General features: G+C 53.1%; 8 protein-coding genes across 8 annotated transcripts; 4 read left to right on the forward strand and 4 right to left on the reverse strand.

Annotated features, from left to right (window-relative positions):
* Positions 1-310: 310 nt before the first annotated feature.
* On the reverse strand, positions 311-756 carry nuo-12.3 (NADH-ubiquinone oxidoreductase subunit; the record flags this gene model as incomplete). Its single annotated transcript, XM_014690866.1, has 2 exons — positions 311-471; positions 531-756. The coding sequence occupies 2 exons, from the start codon at positions 754-756 to the stop codon at positions 311-313; spliced, it is 387 nt and encodes a 128-aa protein (XP_014546352.1).
* A 480-nt stretch (positions 757-1,236) lies between these two features.
* NSR1 (Nuclear localization sequence-binding protein) lies at positions 1,237-2,885 on the forward strand (the record flags this gene model as incomplete). Its single annotated transcript, XM_014690865.1, has 3 exons — positions 1,237-1,839; positions 1,894-2,492; positions 2,555-2,885. 3 exons carry the CDS (start codon positions 1,237-1,239, stop codon positions 2,883-2,885), a joined length of 1,533 nt encoding a protein of 510 aa, XP_014546351.1.
* A 1,339-nt stretch (positions 2,886-4,224) lies between these two features.
* Positions 4,225-5,529, reverse strand: G6M90_00g099990 (uncharacterized protein; the record flags this gene model as incomplete). Its single annotated transcript, XM_066131570.1, has 2 exons — positions 4,225-5,372; positions 5,424-5,529. The coding sequence occupies 2 exons, from the start codon at positions 5,527-5,529 to the stop codon at positions 4,225-4,227; spliced, it is 1,254 nt and encodes a 417-aa protein (XP_065987661.1).
* Positions 5,530-8,344: 2,815 nt separating this feature from the next.
* G6M90_00g100000 (uncharacterized protein) lies at positions 8,345-9,285 on the reverse strand (the record flags this gene model as incomplete). The annotated part of the gene is made up of 2 exons (XM_066131571.1): positions 8,345-8,728; positions 8,791-9,285. The coding sequence occupies 2 exons, from the start codon at positions 9,283-9,285 to the stop codon at positions 8,345-8,347; spliced, it is 879 nt and encodes a 292-aa protein (XP_065987540.1).
* A 2,420-nt stretch (positions 9,286-11,705) lies between these two features.
* Positions 11,706-13,433, forward strand: CP51 (Eburicol 14-alpha-demethylase; the record flags this gene model as incomplete). The annotated part of the gene is made up of 3 exons (XM_014690862.1): positions 11,706-11,954; positions 12,028-12,225; positions 12,297-13,433. The coding sequence occupies 3 exons, from the start codon at positions 11,706-11,708 to the stop codon at positions 13,431-13,433; spliced, it is 1,584 nt and encodes a 527-aa protein (XP_014546348.1).
* A 681-nt stretch (positions 13,434-14,114) lies between these two features.
* On the forward strand, positions 14,115-15,170 carry G6M90_00g100020 (uncharacterized protein; the record flags this gene model as incomplete). Its single annotated transcript, XM_014690861.1, has 1 exon — positions 14,115-15,170. One exon carries the CDS (start codon positions 14,115-14,117, stop codon positions 15,168-15,170), a length of 1,056 nt encoding a protein of 351 aa, XP_014546347.1.
* Positions 15,171-15,533: 363 nt separating this feature from the next.
* G6M90_00g100030 (uncharacterized protein) lies at positions 15,534-16,518 on the forward strand (the record flags this gene model as incomplete). Its single annotated transcript, XM_014690860.1, has 2 exons — positions 15,534-16,116; positions 16,178-16,518. The coding sequence occupies 2 exons, from the start codon at positions 15,534-15,536 to the stop codon at positions 16,516-16,518; spliced, it is 924 nt and encodes a 307-aa protein (XP_014546346.1).
* Positions 16,519-16,741: 223 nt separating this feature from the next.
* Positions 16,742-18,229, reverse strand: taf7 (Transcription initiation factor TFIID subunit 7; the record flags this gene model as incomplete). The annotated part of the gene is made up of 1 exon (XM_014690859.1): positions 16,742-18,229. One exon carries the CDS (start codon positions 18,227-18,229, stop codon positions 16,742-16,744), a length of 1,488 nt encoding a protein of 495 aa, XP_014546345.1.
* Between the last annotated feature and the right edge of the window lie 147 nt (positions 18,230-18,376).

Raw genomic sequence — 18,376 nt, forward strand, 5'->3', positions numbered from 1 at the left:
CGTCACTTTTGCGCATGACCACATGCAGTTACAGCACGGCGACAGCAGACTTGCTGCCCCTTCAACAGAAAGTGTAAGTTTGTAAAATAATGACAATGTCTAATGGAGTTCCATTAATTCCCGATATATAGATATATACATACACGCACACTCGTACAGGATCCAAGTGCTGCTTCTGGTCAATGCCCTCGGGGCCCTTCTCCTTACTTAGATTGGACTACCACTTGTACATCTCTGTTTGTTTGTTTGTCCATTTGAAGCTCCTCTTTTACAATCCCCAGCACCCAGTGTGCCATTTCTGAGGCTTCTCCTAAGAAGAAAATCGAGCGCCGCCGTTAATCTTGGCCATCTTGTCAGCAATGTGGGTTTTTGCAGCAATATCGAGCTCCTGGTCTTTTTGTTCGAGGTAATTTTGTTGCAAGAATTTGGTTCCCTTGACCTTGTTCGTAGCAAGCATCCGCAGGTATTTCTCTGCGCGCCCATGTGGTCAGCGTATACTCTCCTGGTTCCGAACACCCCAGCCCACTTACCTCGCAACTCGCCGCAGTTCTCTAAGTGGTTAACACCCTCGCGCATGTAGCACTTGCCCAGTTCTTCTCCAACAAGCCGGGTCTTCATGGCGCCGACCCATTGTTCTCTGATAATGGCATCTTCGGCGGCCTTGAAGGCCTTGGTGTCGTCGTAGTCGACGCCGTTGAAGGTCGGCGCAACATTGGGTTTCTGGCTCTTAAAGAGCTCGGATTCTGGTGTCGGCATACTGACAGATACACCTGGGTCTCCTTTTGACGTGGTAGAGGCCGTCGATAAGGGAAACGTTCTTCGACGGCGGCAAGAAATTGCAATCTGCAGCTCACGAAACAGACGGTAGGTATTACCAAGAAGAGAGTTCGATTCGGCCGTAATGAATGCACGCCTAAATCTTAAGGCAACAAGCATCTACAGGGTATCTAGGTACGTACCGTCGACTTTTCACCGCCTTTGGTTTTGACCCACAATTTGGCTGGCGAAAAGGCAGGAAAAAAAAAAAATCTACACCGCGCTGCGCGGCCCAGCCTCCAGCGGGAAGGGAAAAAAAGTAGAAAACCATAGCTGGGCCTGCCCACCCTCCATTTTTTTCATTCTCTCTCCATCACGCATTTCCTGGGCCTTTGCATCAATTTTGCAATCCGGTTCCCATTTTCACTCTACTTACTACTACTTTTTTGTTCTACTCATTCTTTTAAAAGAACATATACGATGGCCAAGTCAAAGACCAAGGAGAGCAAGAAGGCTGACGCCGCTCTAGCCACTGTTAAAAATGCTGGTGTTACGAAGGCTTCCCAGTCCACCAAGTCCAAGTCCAAGGATATTGCCAAGACTGCCGCTAAGAAGGTAGTCAAGGAGAAGGACGCCCCTGAGAAAAAGAAGAAGAACAAGAAGGTCGTCGAACCTGAGTCTTCTGAGTCATCTGACTCTGAGAGTGAAAGCGACTCTGCCTCTGATAGCCCCGACTCTGAATCCGAGGCTGAAAAGAAGCCTGCCGTCAATGACAAGGCCAAGGCGAAGACTAAGAAGGCCGATTCTGAGTCCGAGTCCGAGTCTGAAGCTGATTCTGAGTCCGAGTCTGATTCTGACAGCGAGTCCAAGGAGGAGACCAAGAAGCCTGCCACCAACGGCAAGGCCAAGGCCAAGGCCGCTGCGTCTGAGTCGGATTCTGATTCCGACTCTGACAGCGAATCCACTGATGAGGCCGCCAAGCCTAAGGTTAATGGTAAGGCCAAGGCTGAAGCTGGCGACTCGTCAGATTCCTCTGACTCTTCCGACTCTGAGGAGGAGAGCGATGACAAGGCCACTGCCAAGGTTGGTAGTTTCTACTACTTCGTTTTACACGATATTGAACTAACCCGCTTGTAGAAGGCTGCCGACTCTTCTGATTCGGAAGAAGATTCAGACGATAGCGATGACAGCGAAGACGACTCTGAAGAGTCTGGCGAGTCTAAGACCAAAACTGAGGATGCCTCTACCTCTAAGAAGCGCAAGGCTGATGAGGAAATCGACGCCACCCCAAAGAAAGCTAAGACTGATGGCGCTCCCACTTTGTTTGCCGGCAATCTGAGCTGGAACATTGACGACAACGCCTTGACCGAGGCCTTCAAGGAGTTCGAGGGCTTAGTCGGTGCTCGTGTTGTCACTGACAGAGACGGCGGCCGTAGCCGTGGCTTCGGATACGTCGACTTTGAGACACCTGAGGCCGCCACCAAGGCTTACGAAGCTATGCAGGGCTCTGAGCTGGACGGCCGTCCGCTTAACCTCGATTACGCCAACACCCGGCCTGCCGAGTCTAACCCCCGTGACCGTGCTACGGACCGTGCCAAGAAACACGGCGACTCTGTCAGCCCTGAAAGCGAGACTCTCTTCATTGGCAACTTGCCCTTCGACACCGACCAGGAGACTGTCCGTCAGTTCTTCGCCGAGGTCGCCGAGGTCACCAGTGTTCGCTTGCCTACCGACCCGTGAGTCATATCTTAACTTGGTTGCATTGATGTCAATCTGAAACTAACTGTTCTTGTAAAAGTGACTCTGGAAACCTAAAGGGCTTTGGTTATGTTTCCTTCAACTCGGTCGAGGACGCCAAGACTGTCTTCCAGCAGTTGAATGGTGCTTCTCTGGGCAACGGCAGAATGTCTCGCAGCGTGCGTCTTGACTTTGCCAGCAGCCGTCCTCAGCAGAGTGGTGGTGGCTTCGGTGGTGGTCGCGGTGGACGTGGAGGACGCGGAGGCCGCGGAGGTCGCGGCGGTGATCGTGGCCGTGGCCGTGGCCGTGGAGGCGGTCGTGGTGGTTTCGGCTCCGGTGCCAACCGAACTGCTCCTTCCAGCTTCTCCGGCACCAAGATGACCTTTGACTAGAGAAAGCAAATATGTACCTGAGGGCTATCAGTGGGTTTTCGGATAAGTGGGCTGTCGTATTCGACACAACTTGGCGGCTACGTTCTTGAGACTAGCCTGTGGGCTTTGAGGGGTCGTTTCGTGCAATCGAAGCGGCAGTAGACCTGTGGGCATGTACACTTGTTTCGTGGGCTCGTGGCTGTCACAATATTTCCTTCGCTTTGTGAAGAAAACATCTGTGCGCTAGGTGGCATTACTTTGGCTTTTTGATGGCGGGCAATTCGAGAACTTGCGTCGTTTTTACGACATGCATCCATACCAATGGGATTCTGAGGGACTTTGACGGGCTTATTCAGGGGGACGGTATCGTCGCTTGCTATCCAGCAATGAGACGAACTGATCCCTTTTGGGTTCGCACGAAAGACTTCTGAGGGACCTGGGGGCTCCTGCAATTGCAAACTTGAAGCTTGTGAGTTGACGTGATGTCGCAACATCCATGCCAATACCACCCTGGAAGCTGTCGTATGAAATTTGTTTCCTTTATTGTCCCCCCTTTGCTGTAATTCTCTTGAGGTGAGTAATCTACATTGAGTGGCCCGAATCATTTCATAGATCTTTGGCGTTAGGCCTAGGAAAAGTAATACATTTTCGTTTATTACTACTGTGCACACTTGTGTGTGAAGTGAGCCGTTGCATCATAGAGCGACGAGGTGTGGTGGATTTAGGTCTACGTTTTGTAATTTGCCACTGGGAAACCTGACCAGGTTGACTCACGCGGAACCAAGTGAATGAGTATGAGGCCAATGCTTGTTCAACTACCTAGGCAAATTATTCCGATCTTGGAGGGCCTTGGAATTTCATCGGCAGACCTCCCTACGTCAACATGCAGTCGTAATTCAATCATTTCGCTAAATCGTTAAGCCAGACTTGATTTCATCCACAGTAACGGCTCGATTTCCCATGTCTTCGTAACCAAATCATTAAATCCTAGTAACTTTGATGCCGATTCCTTGATAAATGCAATCCCAGAGTACGAAGTAGATGTCGACCGGATACTGTGTATTTCCTTCCAGCAGCGAGGGCTGCAACGATCTCTCTCCCTCCACCAGGCTCTGGAAGCGCCTAGGAATTACCCTGTCATCGGATTGTCGATAGTGCTTTGCCAGGGGGCCTTTAGTGGTGATAAATGTATCGATCAGTACGAATTGCCCACTGATCTCGATCCTTGACAGACACATCGTTGTAGTCTTCGCTGTTTTAAGGGAACGGTATGAAACTGGCCGTGCTCCGGGGACATACATATGTATATATATGTGTATAGGTATGACCACGCCCCGTTTTTTCGGGTCAGCTATACTTATTAGGCCTGGGCCACGATGCTCTTGCTAACGGCTCCAGCTCCCCATCTCAGTCGTCTGAGACCACCAGAGCTTCGCATCACTTCGCGTCCAGTATGAGACGTTTCGTTGGCAACACTCATACTGGCAGATAAGGCGTCCTGTGCTTCTTGACGGCCAACCTCACGTCCAATAACATAGCCAGCTCCGAACCCAACCACGGAGACGAGAACAACGACACCAGCGCTGACCACCCATGTCAAAAGGGTGGGCGAGATAAGGGTCGCCTCGTCGGAGCCAACTACAACTTTCTTCTTCTTACTTGCCCTGGGGCTCCGCCCCGCAGAGCCAGATCTCTTTGATTTGTCGGCTTGTCCGGTTGTCCCTGTCGGTGATCTTGCAGGCGACCTTCGCGTTCGCGGAGACACTGCAGTGACTGGTCGTGGCTGGGAAGGTTCTTGCGCCAATTCAGATTCAGGCACAAGTCGAAGTTCCATGGGTTGGTCGCTCGGGCCGACGCGCACGCCATTACGTGAGGCCCGCCAAGTTTCGGCCTCTTCCTTTGACTTTGGTAGACCGCGCGCGGCATTCGCGCAAGACAACAACGTTGTAAGGGATGCCCGTAAATCTTCGTCGTTGTCTTCGCGAACCGAGGGCGACATGAATGATGGCCCGTCGCGGTGGACGCGGGTCTGCGACCGATGGGAGAAGGACGGCCGAGTAAATCCGCTATGCGGATGAGGCGGCATGCTCGACGCAGCAGATTGACTTCTTTGAGGAGCACCGGCGGGAGGGTGCGAGAATGCATTTGGCTGTGGGCGAAACACGGGTCTATCAGAAACACGGCCAAGGGCAGTCGCATCATCGCCGTCCGAATCCGAGTCGGCATCCGAGGCCTCACCCGCATTCCCAGACGCTGCAGGGTGGACATTTTCAGTTGAACTCGTCAACAGGCGATCATCTTCGCTTTCGCTCTCGTCATATTCCTCTTGGCTGCTCGCGCCTGCAGCGTGTATGGCCGTTTGCTGGTGAGGCACCGATCGAGCGGAGGTCTGTAAGCGACGGCGGCGGTTGTACGGACCTCGGACCCGCAGGCCGGTGGTGACGATTTCATCTCCGATGCTAGACAAGGACGAAGATGACGGCTGGGAGGCAACTTCAACCCAAGATTCTGCGGCTGTTAGATGAAACGACGACGGGCAGGTTGATGGTGAGACTATACCTTCAAATCGACGCGGATGCGGTAAGCCGGGACTGGATCTGGAAGGGCCTGGCTGCGACACGGTGCCCGGCGGTCCCTTGTTAGACTGGGTAGTGTTTCCATCCATGATGGCAAAGTTGGGCTTTATTTGTTATTGTATGCGAAGTAAGTGTGATTCGAAAAGACCAGAAATTTATGCTCGATGGCGAGGGCAACACTTGGTGATGCGATCAAAGAAGACGAACAGCCACCGTTCAGCGGTCGGCGAGCCCCGCCCGGCGGTCACTGGTGAGACGTGGGTGTCACTGTCCTATGAATGCACGTCTCGTCCGCAAAGGACAAAGAAGCTGTGAAGACGGTGGTTATTTTGGAAGAGTTGGAATGAAGGCCGGCGGAAAAGGCAGATGAGCTCTAGAGGGGGAAATCGAAGAGGGCGATAAGATAGGAGACGTTTATGGTGGTGCGAAGTCGGGAGGAAGTTGACAGCCAAGCATTAATCGAGGGAAGGTTCAAGGGACTTGCGGTACTTGCGGTACTTGCAAAGTGGTATTTCCGACATCTGGCCGCGCGTGCATAAGTGCGCGCCACTGCTCGACCGGTACTTGGCGCGCTGGTACACACCAGGTAGACCTATGGTTCGATCCCGCTTTTGGTGCTTAGTGGTTGAGCAGTTGAGCGGGTGGTGTCTGGTTGTTGTTGAGGTTGGGCAGCTCCGCTCTCGTCTCCCTGTTCTCTCGCTGCGAGTTATTTGACCGGACTTGAAGCCCAGATGCACAGCACAAGTGCGCAAGTGGCATGGCAGATGGATACAGATGGATACAAGTGCCTAGAGAAGCCCCTCATGGACATTGACTCGGGATCTGATGGTCACTGCTGCATGTGCGTACCAGGTCTTGGTACTTGCATGTCCCAATACCCATGTACACCGTCTGCACTGTATTTCCGCACCGTATCACGAGGCTGGTGCGACAGAAACCACTGGCACCGGTGCTAACACCACCACCGACGCGCCGGCACTACAGCGATGCAGCGGCGGCGGGCTTGGCCAGATACTCTGTACAGTGCGGCCAAGGCGAACAACAGCTCCAGATGTCATCAGCGGGCCACAACCCTGGCCAAACTCAACAGCGGTGAGCAGCCTCAAATCCGTGCCGGCACTTGCAAAACCAGACCGTTGACGCTTGCCCTTGTCCATCATCTGTCACTCGTCTGTCTGTCGTGCGACCATGGCGTCATGACCTCCAGGGCGGGGTTCTGCCCAGAATAAGCAATAAGAAAGAGGCCATGCGCCTCCATCCGCAGGCAACAATCAGTCTTCCATCTTGATGCTTGTCCAACAGGTCAGCGGCTGGCTGCCCCGCGTGGCGCGTAATGCGCCATGGCCGTGTTCTCGTGTCTGGTCGACGGTGCGTGTGATTGATTGATGGCACCAGTACGGAGTACGGAGTACATATGTAAGCAAGACAGACAGTTGACGCTATCTTGTACCCACCGGGAAATCCATCACGTCTTGTGCGACGTTGAGAAGCGAGACTTGCCTTTTTTGCTCTTGTTATTGCTATTATTTGTTTATTTGTTTATTTATTTATTCATTCATTCATCTATTTACTTTTTCAACGAGTCGGTTGTTGCAGTCCATGACTGATTGCATTATTGATGTACATGATCTGAAACCTTAGCCACCACAAGGTCAATAACTTACAATTCATACCCATCCCCAAAACATACGTCATTCTAGACTGATGCTAGTCCACATCAGATGTCGAGGAGGTGACCATTTGACGCAGATCTCTTAGGAATGCTACCTGGTCCTACGAAACGATGTCGTGTTCCTACACAAGCCATCACATGATGAGAAACACCACGCACAAGCCAGCTTCTGAACCCAATCCAACCAAAATAGACACTCTCTATTTTATTTTGTACGTGCACTATAGAAAGTGTATACAAATTATACAAGGACACTTGGGAGCCAGCCGACTAGAACATGTAGCTCGGGACACCTTTACAGGGCCCTTTCTACCAATTATTGAATCGCCGAAAGACCAACCGCAAACAAAAAGTTGGACAAGAGCAGAGGCAAGCCGTTGGAAGATGACGGGGGCGCAGTAGGTAATGAAGCCGTGATGATGACTGGTCTCGGACCCTCGGTGCATGAAGTCAAGTCTAGGCAGACCTTGGCCTATTTCTACTCTGACTACTGAGCAATCACGTTGCCTCTGAGAGGAGTGTGTTTCTTACCTATACCTACAGTCAAATAAGATGAGTTTTCCACGCATATTACATTGGCTGCAGTATGGAGAAGAGTTATTTTTATTGCCTTTGGCTCAATGCTAGTGGCGAATCACGTACTATTATTCTAAAAGAAATTTGGTCTATACACCCTTGTGTAGAGCCATTCTCTCTGCCTTTTGAAGAAAAAAAAGACCCCCCACGAGGGTGTCTTTGAGATAACGAATGTGGATGGTCTCATGGCGAGGCTCGACTTGGCAGATGTTGTCAACGAGAGGCGCTGAGAAGCATGGACAGGGTTTGGTTGGCCTCTAATATAAGAGTGCCAACGTTGCTCGTATGAAGTGGGTATATGTGTTTACAGACTACAGAGCACAAAGAGCTAATCTATGAAAACAGCCAGGCCTAGACGTTGACGTTGCCGAACCGTTGATACCTCTCCTCCCTCTACCTCGGGCCCCATCTCCTGACAACAAATACCCGCCCTCGTCGGGTTGAATGAAGACGAAACTCGCCCGGCGTTCATCGGGTACAAGTCCACCAACAAGATGGTGAGGATTGAGATGGGCCCAGGGAGGCTCATGCCCGCGAGGAGCAAAATAACCAGCGGTGCGGCTAGGTTGACACCCGAGTCGACAACCCAGCCCCATATAGCTGTCGCGACGAAGGCAAGCATCATCCACGATCACATGTGATCCAGCCTCACTCTCTCAATGGGAAACCGTCTCAACTCGTCGCCCCTTTTGCGTTCGGCGGACATGCCTATGTCGTTTGCTACCCGGGCGTAGTTCCAGTTGGAGCAGCCTGCCTACCGTGACGGCACCAAATACGGATCCCATCGCAAAGAGAATGTAGTACAGCTCGACCTGGACATTGTTGAAGCTGTATCGGCGGCGAATAACGTCTTGAAGAGGTACCAGCATGGCGTAGTTAGCCATGACAGAGAGAGACATGAGGAGCATGTGGCGGCCCACGTCCTTTTCGAAGATGATGGGGATGGCGGCAACGACGCCGGGGACGGGAATCCCGAGAGGCAATTTCTTGAGCTCAAGGATGGTCGCGCCGGGCGCGGAGTCAGGTCGGCAACCACGGCGCTGCCAATTGCCACTGCCGAGCTTCACCCTGTGCTTTGCAAATCCCGCAGGGCCATTGGCACCGCGTAGTTGTGCTGCATGGACAGCCCGACGTTTGCACCCAGGTAGATGGCAAACGTGAGCGCATAGACGGGCCGTCGGCCGATCTGGTCGCGGAGATAGCCAAAGAACAGTGGTGCAAAGGCCGGCATGATTTGGTAGACGGTACGGTGAGGTTGATCTCGCCTAGGGAGCGGCGATATGACTCGGTGATGGGGTTCATGGCTGGCAGGTAGATGAAGGATGAGAAGGGCGAGAAGGTGGTGCTGAAGACTGTCATGAGGATGACGAAGACTTTGATCCTGGGGACGGAGTACGGAGTGGATGGGGCGCTCGTTTGACTGATGTGGTTCGAGGACCTGATTCTCCGTGACAGCTTCGCATTGAGTGCTGTCTGCTCGGGCATTATTGTTGTTCTTGTCGTTGTATAGAGGCTGTGTGGTGGCGTGTCCAGCCATCTCCTTCGTTTGGCTGTCACTTGTCCCGGGACATTCTTCGTCTCGGGGCGTCTTGGACATTTTGTTTTATTTTTACGTCCCTGAAACTTAAAGGCGAAAGCTTTTGATGGTAAGTGGCGCGTCTCATTTACTGCGCTCGAGTGTGATGTAGTTGAGAAGGAAGCCCCCGTATTCCTGAACCCGGTAATACATGAAAATACAGGAACGGGACGACTATACGGGACCAAAAAAGGAAATGGAACTAAAACTTGTGAGCTGCAGTACGGAGATTTCACGTCCAAAGTCCGAAATTTGGCAGTAGGTAAGATCGAAAGGAGAAAATGGGATCGCACTACTCCGTATTGGGGTCGGTCGGGAGGCTTGCCGGAGTGTCTAACGTCACCCTCCGAATGGACCCATATTTCCCGCGCCGAGACTCGGTGCCGAGATCGCTCCGGGTGGTGGTGTGAAATACATTTGGTACACGTCCAAACATTGCTCGCGTCTCATTACTCCATCCAGACAGTATAGAAAACACGGCTACTTAGCAAGATATCCGTTGGTCCTGAACACCATAGATAAAGAATGCCAAGACAGTAGGGGGCCATGTCAACAGAGCCGAATTGACGACTCCTCGCGGCGGCCCACACCACACAGCATATTGTTTCTTCGGCAGCTATTGAAACAATGTCGGCGAGCAATGGTCTCAAGGAAGACATATGCTCACACGTTTTCAGTGAAATATAGTCGGAAATTGCCTCCTTCCCAGTCTTGTTCCCGAAACATCAAAGGCTGATCCTGTACCTTGGGCTGCCGACGCCGGCACCGACAGGCTTCAAAAACATCACCCGCAACGGTTCGACCGGCGACCAATACGGAGCACACTTATATCCTCCAAACGTAAATTGATGGTTCTCTTTTATGAGAGCGTTAGTTTTTGCGTTTACAACTCGAGTTTTCTCATCTCCAAAGACTTAGTTATGCATTGCGTGTCTCCTCAGTCCTGTGTGTGTATATAAGTGTCTGGTTGAATGTAGGCGGACGCGAGTCTCAGAGCACTGTGATATAAAGGTCATATCTTCACACAGAATGCCCATTGTACCTTCACAAGACACTCTGATCTTGTTCGACTTGAATCTGGTAAACACCTTGTTTTCACAAAAAAAGGCATTCCCCCCAAACACCGCAGCAACCTAGCCCTCAGCCAAGAAGGCCCTCCTCCTGCTTGACTACGACAACATCATTGTTGACATGATTCACCCTGTCGAGGAGAAGAATAGGGTTGTCAACACGGCAAACGCTCTACTCAAAACAGCGCGTGAGAGCTCGGCTACGGCCGTTCATTGTGTGATCAACATGAACGCCTAACCCGCCGAGACCAGCAAAACGCGGAACGCTGGTAGTCTACCTATAAGCCCCTGGTGGTATCAGTCCCGGAGAGGCTTGAACTTATTGCTCAACTGGCTCCCGCCACCGAAGGCTCCTCTGCTAAGGAATTCGTCGTTGCCAAGTTGCCGGGATGTGTCTCCGCGATGGAAACACGGCGGTTTGCGTCTTCGCTGCGGGAGAAGTATGGTGTTAAGAGTGTGGTCATTTGTGGTCTCATCTCTGCAAGTAACTCTGACAGGTGAAGTACTGGTTCTGTAAGGCTGATCTAAATGTCTAGTCGGAAATATGGCGGCGCAGGAACTGAACAGAAACAATTGGTTTCAACCAGCGCATTGTCGCATGGCCTGAACTTTGAAGCTCCTTAGTTGTGTGGTTCAAAGACTGCTTCAGAATACCGTACGCACTCCGTACTCGCCGCCTGGTACCCCTTTGACCCAAACGATTCTACTGACTGTGCAGTCTGCTGCCTCGTCTGAGCTAGCATAAAGTGGCTTCGGGTTCTTATTCGCATTTCCCCAGTGGCTGGGTCGTACGATCTCACATTTGGGCGGGCCCAGATGCAGAGCGCCATGGAATTCATCCAGAACAATTACGATGTCGGGTGTCATCCGATACTCCATAGGCTATCGCGAAGGTGAGGTCTGAGGTCCAGGGACTTGAGCTTGAGCTCTTTGAAATATGCCACGGGCAACATTGAATCCAGTGGTTCCTCCCGGATTGACACACCACTTCCTGCAAAACCCGAATACGAGACACCCTTGGCCATGGTAATCAGGCGCTCTGATTGGACGGTCCCTGACTTTCATCGGCAGAGACTCCACATACGCAGCGCAGTGGCATCTTGTGGGTGGGTCCCCCTGACCAACGAAAGGATCATCCAACTCCAAATTACTTTTATCGGGCGCATCTCGACGCCACTCGTCAGCTCTTTCTTAATCACTTGGTTCTACGTCGTCGAGTTTTGTTCGTTTCTTGCCTCATTCATTTGGCTACACGGAACGAAGAGCCGGTTGTCCTCATCCTCTGGGAACATTCACGTTTTGATTACCGTTCCATATCCGATTGCGCGAGCCAAGCATTTGCCGACGCATCGATCAACATCTGCAATCACAATGGGTGTCCTTCAACAGGTAGCGAGCCACCCGCTCTCGCAGCAGTTCCAGACTCTGGGCCTGGGACCGCAGATTGCCGTCGCTCTGGGTGGTTTTATCGCACTTGCGGTTGCTTTGAACGTTGCCAGCCAGATCCTTTTTAAGAACCCCAATGAGCCTCCGTTGGTCTTCCACTGGTTCCCCTTTATTGGCAGCACTGTAACGTACGGAATGGATCCTCCCAAGTTTTTCAAGGAAAACCGTGCCAAGGTATGTCTTGAGCTCTATGCCCTCTGTGCGAGCTGTTCATGCCGCCAAAATTCGTATCTGACCGGCGCTACAGTTTGGTGATGTCTTCACCTTTGTTCTCCTTGGCAAGAAAACCACCGTTGCCGTTGGCCCCGCCGGAAACGATTTCATTCTCAACGGCAAGCTCAAGGACGTCAATGCTGAGGAGATTTACACTGTGTTGACCACTCCTGTCTTTGGTCGGGACGTCGTCTATGACTGTCCCAACGCGAAGCTGATGGAGCAGAAAAAGGTAATGGCAACCAACGCCTCTTTTCCCCTTTTGGCCGCGATGCAGGCAGCAAGAACTAACTGGTGGTACAGTTCATGAAGATTGCTCTGACGACCGAAGCTTTCCGATCCTACGTTCCTATTATTGCTGGCGAAGTGCAGTCCTATTTCAAACGCGACCCCGGGTTCAAGGGCAAGTCCGGCATCGTTGATATTCCCAAGAAGATGGCCGAGATCACAATTTTTACTGCCTCCCACGCTCTGCAGGGCAGTGCCATCCGCGGCAAGTTTGATGAGTCTCTGGCTGCCCTCTACCACGATTTGGATATGGGCTTCACACCCATCAACTTCATGCTGCACTGGGCCCCCCTTCCCTGGAACCGTAAGCGTGACCACGCTCAACGTACTGTGGCCAAGATCTACATGGATACCATCAAGGAACGCCGCGCCAAGGGCGATGACGACAAGGAGCTAGACATCATGAAGCACCTTATGAACTCGACCTACAAGAATGGAACCCCTGTCCCTGACCACGAGGTTGCCCACATGATGATTGCTCTGCTCATGGCCGGCCAGCACTCGTCGTCATCTACCAGCTCATGGATCATGCTCCGCCTTGCTCAGAACCCGCACCTCGTCGAGGAGCTCTATCAAGAACAGATCAAGGCTCTTGGTGCTGATCTGCCACCTTTGGCCTACGAAGACCTGTCCAAGCTGCCTCTCAATCAGGCCATCATCAAGGAAACCCTCCGTCTGCACGCTCCCATTCACTCCATCATGCGTGCCGTCAAGCAGCCCATGCCTGTGCCTGGTACCAAATATGTTATTCCCACCACTCACACTCTTCTCGCCGCTCCCGGTGTCAGTGCCAGCGACCCTACGTACTTCCCCAGCCCCGAATCCTGGGACCCCCATCGCTGGGATACTGACTCCCCCAACGCTCCTACTATTGTCCGCAATGTCGCTGAGGAGGAAGAGAAGGTCGACTATGGATACGGCTTGGTCAGCAAAGGTGCCGCCTCGCCGTACCTTCCGTTTGGTGCGGGTCGCCACCGATGTATTGGCGAACACTTTGCCAACGTACAGCTTCAAACCATTGTCGCCGAGACGGTCCGTCTGTTCAAGCTGAGCAATGTCGACGGCAGCAATACCATTATTGGCACCGACTACGCGTCCCTCTTTTCAAGACCCTTGGAACCCGCAAAGATTCGCTGGGAACGGCGAGATTAGATGTGTGAGCGGTAAATGCAACAAAAAAACGCATGGGATAAAATGACGGGTAGCGACTTTCTTTCTTTTTCTTTGCGTGGGTATTTGTATATACAAGGCTACTCGCTGGAGTTATTGAAGTCATCAGATGGACGAATTTACGTGGATGGGCCCGCGTGGCTGCATGAAAAAAAAAACGGTACTAATATTTAATATAAATCATAAATCATAAATCAATTTGAAGGACTGCAATATAATAAGCAGTGTGAACGATCCATGTCGTGAATGTGACGAGGTATCGTTGGGTCAGCCTTGGACGATGCTCCTTTCCTCCAGTCCAGATGTCGGGCGGCCCCACTGGGCGGCCGAAGGACCTACCACCTGCACGGACCGGGTGCAACGGCATCTGGAAACATGAGGTGGCTGCGCGCGATAGTTTTCAAACACGCACCTCCCTTTAGCTGTGTTTTTTTCAGTACCTTCTCCAACATGAGGTTACATGCTCGCCAGGGACGATCCTGGCAAGCGAAGCTTTGTTTTTTTTCTAAACAAGTCGAGGGCCGATTGCACGCGAGCTTCTTCCTTTGATCAACATTGCGCTCGCACTTCGTTAATCAGCCTCTTAGCTCGCAAGTGTGCCACAGAGTGAGAGTCAGCCCAGAACCATTGACAGACAGTACTACAACACAGACATTTACCGCAATGGAATTCCGACTGCCAAAGCTATCCGCAGACTCAGACGGCGATATTAAGGCAGATCATAGCCGTCTGATCCGCCTCTGGGGGGTTGAACCGTCGCAGTTGCCATCTTCAGCCTCGCCTCCGAGCGATCTCCTTCCACTGCTCACGGCCACGTGGACGGAGGCGGTGTATTTTATCAGCAAGGTCCATTTGGAGTCCAAGACCAAGACATCGCCATGGCACCCAATCGGTGTCAAGAGATTCCCCAATTCGAATGCCCCGGTACACTTGTACCAACGAGTCGTGTCGACACCAGAACTCGTTCGCGTTTGCGAAGAGCACAAGATCAATGACACAGACGAGAGAGACCTGCAACCAGAAGTATGGGCTCTGCGGCGCAGCGTCCACCAGAATACCGCAGCAAAGGGAACAGCCAACTGGAGCGAATGGGTTCGCTGCTTCAAGGACAACCACGCCAAGGCAGAGAAGGACTTTACCCCCACGGTCTTGAACACGTGTCTGATGAAGAAGTGGAAATGCAAAGACATCAAAATTCAGCTTGCCGGGCGGACTTGGGTTGATTGGACCATGAAATGGGAGGAATCTGTCCATAAGCTTCCTTTCCCGCTGAGCAAGCGCGTCTTCCCTGTTCTACAGGTGACGGCCATGACGCATAACAAGCAGGAGTTTATGGTCGTTCAGATTGCCGTCAAAGATCATGATGCGACACCCCGGAATGGCGCTGTTCTGGGCGCCTATACCAGCGTGGAGAGGTTTCGTCAAACCGACGGTGGCGTTGAATGGATTATGGGCACTGTTTCAGATGCGAGAGGTTTGTTGCCTCGATGGATTCAGAAGAGAGCCGTGCCAGCCCAGATTGCCAAAGATGTCGATATGTTTTTGGGTTGGATCGCAGAGGAGAGAAAGAGGGTTCCGGCGACAGATGATGCTATACCGACCCCGGTCAATGCTTCGGGAGCTGACGCTGGAACTACTTCGCAGGTCGACTCTGCTCAGGACACGAATAACGCCCCCCCAAGACCAACTGTGACAGACGAGAAACCAGAGGGAGAATGACGAATCATGACGCACAGCACTGCAGTGTTTACTTTCCACCCGTACTGACATAGCATGTATTGTTATTATTGATATCCCGAAGCGAATAATGTAACTTCATGCTCTTGCTACTGAACTCATTTCGCGGAGTCGATTCTGTGGCCCTGTGACTCTGTTAATGCGTGAAGCCTGGCCATGGGGGAAGGTGCTCGCGGTGTAGTGCTGCCGCACCTGCTGTTGCAGGTATTAAGCGAGACCAGGGCGAGATGGCTTAGCGGAAGAAACTAATCTTTGATCTCGACACCCGTAGGTCGACATCTTGGTTCTCACAGGAATCCAGCATTCTATCAATAGTCGGGCTAGTCATAGCACGCCCGTAGGATAATGGCAAGTAAGCGTCGACTCTCTGCCCCGGTAGCACCAACACCTGCACCATCGAGCACAGTTCTTTCTTCACCAGAGTCGATTCTGGTAGACTCTACATGTACCTCATCGTCGTCCAATGCTGTCCTCGACGCAAAGCTCTTGGACCGAGCCGAAAAACTCGCCCGCATGACAATGGAGCTCAAGATCCACAAGGTTGTCATGCAGGCCAACGACCTGGCCCGCGGGCTCGAAGACCTAACTCGCAAGACGGTGCACAACGAGTCCTTCCGCCAGCAAAACGAAGAACGCATGGAGAAGGTCTGGCAGGACGTCCTGTCCGTCAAGGCGAACTTTGAGCAGCACCTGGACGCGAGGGCAAGAGACGAGCTCCATCTGGGGGAGTGCCAAAGGGAGGTGGTGGAGGTGAAGAGCTCCATGGGCGAGGTGAGGAAGCTGGTGGAGGAGCTGGCCAGCAAGGTAGACCAGCTGCCGACGTTGGCCGAGGCCAACGCCGTGCTGGCGGGCGTTTGCGCGCAGAGGGAGGCGTGCGAGAGTGCCGCCGCGGTTTGCCGGGAGCGCTGTGAATTGGGGGTGCGGGCAGGTACGTATCGGCGGCGGCGGTGATGTCGGTGTGTACTGACTGGTTGGGGTGTTCGGGGCAGGGTGCTCTCACAAGCCGATACAAACGCGCATCCAGGAGGCGATCAAGTCGACGCGGCGGTGGCACCACGATCACAAGTCGACGGCGCTGCCTGACGCGGTGTTTACGGCGAATTATCTCAAGAAGCAGTCGAAGCGGGACCCGCGCATGGCCGTGTATCTGCAGAGGGCTATTCACAAGCGCATCAGGCGCCGGCGGCGGCGGGAATCTGGCCCGCAGCCGCAGTCGCTCGAGGAGTTTTGCCAAGATGTCAGCTGGGAGGATGTGACGAGGACGGTGGAGGACGTATTGGTTAGGAGGGTGGATTCTACGGTTCAATCGTTGAGTCAGAGTTCGGGGTAGTTGCCAGGCAGAGAGGGGGTGGTGATGTGCTATTATATTTGCCTTGTTACCAAGTAATTACTTGTGCATGATCAGTGAATGACCAGACGTCCGTGATTTTTTTCATGTTCCCACCTTCCAACGCCGGTGCTGTCCGTGAATACCAGCTCGTGATGCACTCTCCCCCCATCGCTAAATAATATTACACACACGTCAGGCTCAGGTTTCCCCCCTACCCATCCGGCTAGTCGTCAACGTCAATGCCAATGGAGCCCTTCTTCAACTCAATCTCCGACTTCAACTGCTTGATCTGATTCTCCAATCTTATTCGGAGAATCTTGTTCTGCGTCTTTTCCAGATCCGCCACCCGTCTAGCCAACTGCTTCTCCAAGTCATGAATGATATCCTTGACGCCCTGCTCCTCGTCTCTCTGAGCACGCTGATCCTCATCCAGATCGTCGTCGTCGTCGTCATCATCATCATCGTCGTCCTCGTCCTCCTCTGACTCGTCATTCTCGATGCTTTCTTGGATAACAGGCGCCGGCGTCTCGACCTGCGTGGTCATGGGCGTAGTCATGTCCATTGCCGTGCCGGGCGTCTCGGCCACCAAGTCATCCGCAAAGGCAGCTTCCAAATCAGCCTCGAGGTCGTTGTCGTCGCCAAAGATCTCGTCGTTCTGCGTACTGCCAAAGTAGCCCATCGAGTCGTCCACTTCGCCCTCGGCGTCCTCGTCGGCGCCCATTTCCACGTCTTCGTCGTGGCGGTCATCTACCCATTCCCACTTCGTGGAGCTAGCCTTACTATCCTCCGCGAGCAGTCTCTCCACCTCGGCCTCCTTGTCTTCAATCTCCTTGCGGCTGATGGTCTTGGCAAACCGGCGGTTGACGCAGTCGTGCATCGGCGGCGTGACGCCGTGCGGCCATTTGAAGTTGGTGTCGATCATGGTGGGTAGTTGTGCGCGCTTGGCCTCCTCTTCGTTCTTAACTTGCTGGAATACAAGCAGCATCTGGCAAATATCTGCAGACTTCATGAAGGACTTGCGATCCCACGTCTTCATGGATTCGGTGATGGTGGGTAGGTCCACCATGACGGCGGCAAAGGATTGGCCTTTGACGGTCATGATGGCCCGTCGCGTGTCCTCGTCGAAGAACTTGATGGTGATGTCCGCACCGCCCTGGGCTCGAGGAATGCCCATTTTGCCATTCTCCATGCACCAGCGTACGTAGTCGCAGTGCTCGCCGGGCAGCATGCGCAGGATAAACTGCTCCTCAATGGCCGGGTCCAACTCTCGATCGCTCGCTTCGGAATCGTACCCGTCACCGGGGGGGTGGACCGGCGGGCGTCCTCGCGGCTTCAACACTACCTGGGTGTGAGCCGACTTGACGCCCGGCCGAATCTTGATCTTGGTGGCCTGGCTGCCTGCCGTCTGTGACAGTGGCAGGTCCTCAACGTCGTCGTGCGGTCGTTTCCTGCTTTCGACGAGCTTCTGGCTCGGCTTTGTCTGACGACCGGCTTTTGTTTTGGCGGGTGGTGCTTGGTCTGTGGCGGGAGTTGGAGGTTGTGACAAGGTGAGTTTGAGCTTCACCTTGCGTGGGCCGTCGCCTGGCGTCGCAGATGCCGGTGCTGCTGATGCTGCTGCGTCGCCGACAAAGGATGCGGACCGGCTGATGTTGATTTTTAGTTTTGGTTTTGGCGTTTCCGTCGCCGCGCCGCCGGGGTCTGGCGCAGACATGGTGCGGACTGGGGGTGGTGATGTGGATGATGGAGGAGTTGAAGGAGAGAGCTTGGATTGAATTGAAGTCACGGTGCTCCACGTCCCTAGATTGGACCACAGACGATTGGGTCACTGTGTGGGGCAGCACGGCCTCGATGTTGCGCA

This window comes from Metarhizium brunneum, chromosome 6 (genome assembly GCF_013426205.1).
Source record: "Metarhizium brunneum chromosome 6, complete sequence".
NCBI lineage: Eukaryota > Fungi > Ascomycota > Sordariomycetes > Hypocreales > Clavicipitaceae > Metarhizium > Metarhizium brunneum.